The sequence below is a fragment of the Vicia villosa genome, unplaced genomic scaffold, assembly GCF_029867415.1.
Source record: "Vicia villosa cultivar HV-30 ecotype Madison, WI unplaced genomic scaffold, Vvil1.0 ctg.000924F_1_1, whole genome shotgun sequence".
Classification (NCBI taxonomy): domain Eukaryota; kingdom Viridiplantae; phylum Streptophyta; class Magnoliopsida; order Fabales; family Fabaceae; genus Vicia; species Vicia villosa.
Window position 1 is genome coordinate 246,343 of NW_026705415.1, and position 6,844 is coordinate 253,186.

At 37.1% G+C, this 6,844-nt stretch overlaps 1 protein-coding gene across 1 annotated transcript; it reads left to right on the top strand.

Annotated features, from left to right (window-relative positions):
• The first annotated feature begins 2,038 nt into the window (after positions 1-2,038).
• Positions 2,039-4,498, top strand: LOC131632283 (uncharacterized). Its single transcript, XM_058903061.1, has 4 exons — positions 2,039-2,882; positions 2,940-3,514; positions 3,683-3,985; positions 4,178-4,498. The coding sequence occupies exons 1-4, from the start codon at positions 2,039-2,041 to the stop codon at positions 4,496-4,498; spliced, it is 2,043 nt and encodes a 680-aa protein (XP_058759044.1).
• Positions 4,499-6,844: the final 2,346 nt, after the last annotated feature.

Here is a 6,844-nt window from a genome sequence, read left to right on the forward strand (position 1 = left end):
ACTACAAATTAAACTCTAAAAAAAATCTAAAATCTATCAAGTTTTATATGAGTCAGGGGGGTGAAAACTGAAAAGAATGGTATGCCCAAGGATTGGCGCTGGGCCCAAAGGGACTGGCCCAGGAGAGTTGATTTTTATTCAGATTTGCTTGCAAAAAACGGTGCATGGGCCTTCAGGGGTTGTACCAGAAATTCGTTTGGCCCAAGTTTACTGATGACCCATTGATTATAATTGTTTATCAGATTTTGTTATCAACAATTAATTCAGGTTAATTCAATTAACAGCATCATTATATTCCAATTAACACCAAACTTTATACTAACCAAATATTTAAATCATATGTTAATTAATACGTTAATTGAAAAAAAATAAAAGGTGATTAGGGTCGTTACTTGGGCGTGACCCTTGAACTTCTCGTTCAACAATCCTTCAATGAAACGACGTGGCGGAATCTTCAAGTCTCCGGCGTTCGACATCATTGTTAGGGACCAAATAGTACTACTTTTCATATATTGTTTTTGGTCCCTTTAACCACTTTTTACTCAATAATCACACTTTTATTCATACAATTTAATAATTTTACAATTTTGTTCATATTAGTTCATTTGAATTGTTATTTCACATGTTTGTTAGTTTTGTAGCGTTTTTAAAGGTTTGAAGATCATGGAAGCAAAGAGGAATTACTTGAAGACTTGGAATAGCAAAAGAAGTGTTGATGAGGCCAGTTTTCCCCGCAAACATCCTTTGCGCCGCCAACTGCTAGATGCTGAACAAGTCCAGTTTGGAATTTCACTGTTTGCCCCGCAAACATTGTTTGCCCCGCAAACATTGTTTGCCCCGCAAACACTGCGCTGCAGAATTTTATCTTTTACTTTGTTGCCACTTGTCATGAGAATTGGGCTTATCTTTTGAATAGGAAAAGTTAGTACGAATTAGGGGTTATTTAGGGAGATAAAAAAGGGGAATTAGAGGATTCTATTCTATTGTACACCACACATTGAGATTAGGGTTTTGGAGAGAAAAGCTTGCACCTTTGTGAGAGATTGATGCTCATAGCTTCTTCTTCATTCTTCTTGTTGTCAACCATGGTGATGAGTAGCTAAATCCCACTTTGACAAGATTGGAGGTAGTAGCTATCCTTGTTAACTATGTATTTCCTCTAACACTTTTGTATGAACTTCATTAGTATTGAAATGGATGAATGTTGTTGTTTTATATTTCATATTTAGATTTGATTTATGATTAAGAAATATATTTCAAGTCTTGTTCTACAACATTTTATCAAATAGTGAATAAATGCTAGAGATAGATTTATTTGCTACTTTTCTATTTGTATCAAACAATCAAGCTTAATGTATTGATAGTTAGAGTGAGAGATCATCTAAAGATTGATATATTAACTTTCACAACTTTGTTTAGACATAAACATTGTTGAGAGGATACTAGAACATTGCATCGCTATTGAAGTATATTTTAGTTGTTAAAGTCACATAGGAGATAGGGATAGTGAAACCAAAACCAATCTTGTTAATCTTTTATCTTTGAACAACTCTTATTTTATTACTTGTTTTACCTTTTGAATAGAAAAATAGAAACTCAACTCAAACCAACTTTGTTACAACTTAAACTTAAAGCGATAGTAACTATAGAATGGCGGTAATATCAACCAATCTCTGTGGATACGATTTAAAAATATTTGCCTTGAATATATTATTCAACAAATTGGCGCCGTTGCCGGGGATTGGCGTTTGACATTGCAAGCATTGCAATAGTTCATTGTTTTAAGTTTTTTTACTTTATTAATATTGCTTTTGCGTTTCACTTGGTTTGCTAGTTTTGTAGATTCTTATTTATGCGAGAAAAAGCTTCCGAAGAGCAATTTCATTTTGATCCCGAAATTGAAAGAACACTCCAAAAGCTCAATAGCAAGACACGAAGAAGAAGGAAGTTAGCCCAAGAGAAGCGACAAAGAGAAGAGGCATCTACTTCTTCTAACAATCAAATTGAAGAAGTAGTTGTAGACACTTTTGAAGGAGACATGGCGGGTGTTGTTCCAACCGAAATGTCCGCCAATAGTCCAAGGCGCACCACCCAATTTGCACGCAATGCTCAAGGTGGAGCAAATACGGAGATGAAGACCGGAATCCTCCAACTTGTTTATGCAAATCCATTCACCGGAATGGATCATGAGGACCCCTTTGCACATCTCACCAAATTTTATGAGATTGCGGGTTCAACGGGAGTCGATGCGGCAAATGAAGAATCATTGTTCAAGAGACTATTTCCACACTCATTACTTGGGAAAGCCAAAGAATGGTATCTTGATCAATTACCAAATGTGATGATAGATTGGAATCTATTGGAAGAAAAGTTTTTAGAACGATATTTTCCTCAATCCCGATTCATGGAGGCCAAAACGGCAATCGTGGTTTTCAACCAAGGAAGCAACGAATCACTTAATGAGGCTTGGGAAAGATACAAGTCATTGTTGAGAAAGTGCAAGGGGCATGGTTTTGATGAGCTCACACAAATTCATCTATTCCAAAATGGACTTCAACCGGTTCACAAAACGCTTTTGGATGCTACCGCGGGTGGTTCTCTTATGTCCAAAAGTGTGGAGGAAGCAATCACTATCATCGATCGAATGGCACTCAATGATCGACAAAGTCAACATGATCGAAGTCCTTCACAAAGGAAACCGGGAGTTCTTGAATTGAACACCAATGATGCCATCCTTGTGCAAAACAAGCTTCTTTCACATCAAGTGGAGTTACTCACACAACAAATGACCAAACTCCCGCAGCAAATGAAAGAGATTCAAGGATATCAAACTAGGCACCATGTGGCAGCTTGTGAACTTTGTAATGGAGATCATCCGACTGGTTTTTGTCCTTCTCCCGATGGTGAAGAAGTGAATTATGTCAACAATCAAAACCAAGGGTATCAAAGGCAACCTCCACCTCACAACAATCCTTACCAAAGAAACAACCAAGGATTCCAACCTTCAAGATTCGGCAATCAACACTATCAACATCAAAGTCCTTATCAAAGTTCAAACCCACAAGGCCAAGGTCAACAATCTCAAGGCGGAAGCTCAAAGTTGGAAGATACTCTTACACAATTCATGCAAGCATCCATGGCTAATCAAAGGAGTAATGAAGCGACCATAAAGAATTTAGAAAATCAAGTGGGTCAACTTGCAAAGCAATTGTCCGAGCAACAACCGGGAGCATCCTTTTCCGCCAACACCCAAACCAATCCAAAGGAGCATTGCAAAGCCATTTTTACAAGAAGTGGGAAGGAGGTGAATAGTGGCGTAAATGAAGAGGTTATAGTGGAAGATGAGGAGGAAATAATAGTTGAAGATGAAGAGGAGGAAGTGGCAGTTGAAAATGAGGGAGAAAAGAATGAGGAGAAGATAGAGGAAGAATTAGTTGAAAAAGAGCGGAAAGAAAAAGAAGAAAGAGAGAAAATTGACAAAAAAGTGAAGAAGAATAAAAAGAGAAATGAGAATGTGAGCACAATTCCTCTCCAACATCTACCTTACCCGCACGTGCAGTCAAGGAAGGAAGACGCAAGGCGCTACGCTCGATTTATGGATATATTTAAACAACTTCACATAAATATTCCATTTTCCGAAGCATTGGAGCAAATGCCCAAGTGTGCTAAATTCATGAAGAAGATGCTCACAAAGAAAAAGAAGTACACGGATGAAGAGACGGTTGTGCTTGATGCTCATTGTAGTGCAATTATTCAAAAAACTCCCCCAAGAAAGGAAGTTGATCCGGGACGAGTCATTTTACCGATCACCATTGGAGGTAACTACATTAGTAATGGTTTGGTTGATTTGGGGTCTAGCATCAATTTAATACCTTTATCCGTTGTCAAGAGATTGGGGAACTTTGAGATGAAACACACCATGATAACTTTGCAACTAGCCGATAAGTCTATCATTTCACCATATGGAGTTGTACAAGACATGCTGGTAAAGGTGGACAAATTTTTATTCCCGGTTGATTTTGTGGTAGTCGACATGGAGGAGGATCGTGATGTGCCATTAATACTTGGAAGACCATTCATGAAGACCACCCGAATGATGATTGATATTGATGATGGGATTATGAAAGTGAGGGTGCAAGATAAAGAGGTAATTTTTACTCTTTTTGAGTCTATAAAGCCTCCTAAGGATGAACATGACAACTTCCGAATCGATGATGAAAAAGGAGAAATCATTGAGGTGGAGAATCAATTTCACAAGGACAAGGACAAGGCAAATCATGAGGGAAAGACTCATCACAAAAACTTTAAAGTTGGACAAATGGTGCTTGTGTGCAATTCAAGACTCAAGGTGTTTCCTAGCAAGTTAAAGTCAAAGTGGTCGGGGCCATTTGTTGTGAAAGAGGTGCGAAATTATGGAGCCATTGTGGTGGAGGACCCCAAAACACAAGAAAGCTGGAATGTAAAGGAACAAAGACTCAAAGGCTACCACGATGGATAAGCAAGCCGCGATGGTGTCTCATTTCGCTCGTCAAGCCTTGGTGCACCATCGAACCGTCGAGCTCGAACGACGTTAAACAAAGCGCTTGTTGGGAGGCAACCCAACGTCGTAAGTAGATTCTATTATGCTTTTTGATTTTTGTTTTCAGAGTTATTTAGTAACTATTTTTGAAAGGAAGTGGAAGTTAAGTGTAAATTGGCATTTTTCAAAAATTCAAGTCTGTTTGCCCCGCAAACAGAGCACAAACAGTGAGTAAGCCAATTTTACAAAGAAAATTTCTCCTGTTTGCCCCACAAACAGGTGTTTGCCCCGCAAACAGGTCAGCCAATTTTGAAAAAGAAATTTTCATCAGTGATTGCCCCGCAAACATTGTTTGCCCCGCAAACAGAGCACAAACAGTGAGTAAGCCAATTTTACAAAGAAATTTTTTCTTGTTTGCCCCGCAAACACTTCAGTACAAAAAAATTCCACTTTCAAAAAAAAAATATTGCTTTTAATTTAACCTAGTTTTTTTATTTTTATCTTTTATTTTTACTTCTCTCCTCTCACTCTACCGCTCTCGTCCTCACTAAACTCATCTCCCATTCTAATACCCTATCTTCACCCACATTCCTTGGAAGCGGAGTATGATGCATACGCAAATTGGCCTGTGGGCAGGCCACTTTTCATGGGGGGGGTGCAGGAGGCAACGATACCGAAAATGAGGACGATACAATGGAGGATGTGATCGGGACAGTTGGTGGTGGTGATGAAGAAGAGGATTGAAGTGGTGTTGTAGCATTTTTTTTTAGTTTATTTTTATTTTTATTTTAGTCTTAATTCTGTTTTGTTTTATTTATTTATGGTTTCACTTTTTGGTTTTTAATTATGTACTTTATGGTGGCTCTCATTTCACCATTTGAACATCTTTAAAATTGCATTTGTTAGTATTGTAGTTTAATTGTGTGTTTTGGTGGAAAGTGATTAGCCCAACTTTTCCAATTTCTGTTTTGTTAATTGTTCTTGTACAAAGGAAGCTTGAGGAATCAATTGGCACGGACAAGAGTTGATGTTGTGAACACTTCGAGTGGCAATGATGAGAAGCGGTATCAAGAAAAATTAAGGTACACTTTATCGCTCACTAGACTTAACATGGTTAGTTGATGGTGTGTGCAAACTGCTTAGCATAAATTCCTTGAGTCACATGTCATTTTTGAATCAAAATTTAGAACTTAGCTAAGTGAGGAAACTTTCCATTGTACACTAAATGCGGGATACCGGAATTTATTTCAACTCATTTTTATGATGCTAAACCATGCATATTTCTTGTTTTTGAAAAGTGTGAAAGTGATAGAGGCATTGTTTGAATTTGAGAAAAACCACTTGACCAAAAAGTTAAATCAATTAACCTTGTGAGGATTGATTCTTAGTCAACCCCTTTGAGCTTATATTAGGATTCATGTGATTACTAAATATGTTTTGTATGTGAATCCTAATCTCTTTTTTTCATTGAAACCTTCAACCGCAATGGTTGCAATTTTGTCTTGTGCCTATGTCTATGTAGGGAGCGTTGTTGTATCTAATATGGTTTGAATCCTAAAGTTGGGGAGAGTTGATTGAAAAACAAATGAAAAGTGGTACTTATGAGTTTTGTGGTAATAAGAAAAGAACAACACATTTTGAAAGTATGGGGCAAGAAAAAGAAATTAAATCGTTCCCGTTATGTGTTGTTAAAAAATAATGAAAAAGAAAAAAAAAAGAGAAAAAGAAAGAAAAGGGGATTCAATCAAGTGTTGTTGTTAAGTGAATTGATAGGAATGCTCCCTTAGGATAGGCATTTTTGTTTAATTTCCCTTTAATAAAATCCTTTCTTTGTAACCCAAGCCACATTACAACCTATAAAAGCCCTCTTGATTCTCACTTTGCACATAATTTTTGAAATTGTTATGGTGAACGCATGATTTGAGTTGTTGTTGATTTAAATTCCCGGATGAGTGAAAGTAAACCCTCTTGTATTCATCATTACTATGATGTGTGTGTAGGTTTGATTCAATCTTGACATGTATCTTTTGGAATTTCTTGATAATAATTTGCACTTTGCCATCATTCTTTCTCATGCTTTGTTTTAGTATTGTGGTGAGTGTACTTTGAAAGGACTTATACTTTTGAGCCATGTGATTGTTCGATTACCATGTCATCATTCTCTTGTGCATTGCTCTTGCGACTCTTGTGAATTTTTGTTTAGGGACAAACAAAATGGTAAGTTGGGGAGAGTTGTTAGGGACCAAATAGTACTACTTTTCATATATTGTTTTTGGTCCCTTTAACCACTTTTTACTCAATAATCACACTTTTATTCATACAATT

Coding starts and splice junctions, on each gene's coding strand:
- LOC131632283 (XM_058903061.1), top strand. CDS start 2,039: ATGGCGGGTGTTGTTCCAACCGAAATGTCCGCCAATAGTCCAAGGCGC. Junction 2,883..2,939: donor TAATGGAGATCATCCGACTG/GTTTTTGTCCTT, acceptor ATCAAAACCAAG/GGTATCAAAGGCAACCTCCA. Junction 3,515..3,682: donor ATAAAAAGAGAAATGAGAAT/GTGAGCACAATT, acceptor TTCATGAAGAAG/ATGCTCACAAAGAAAAAGAA.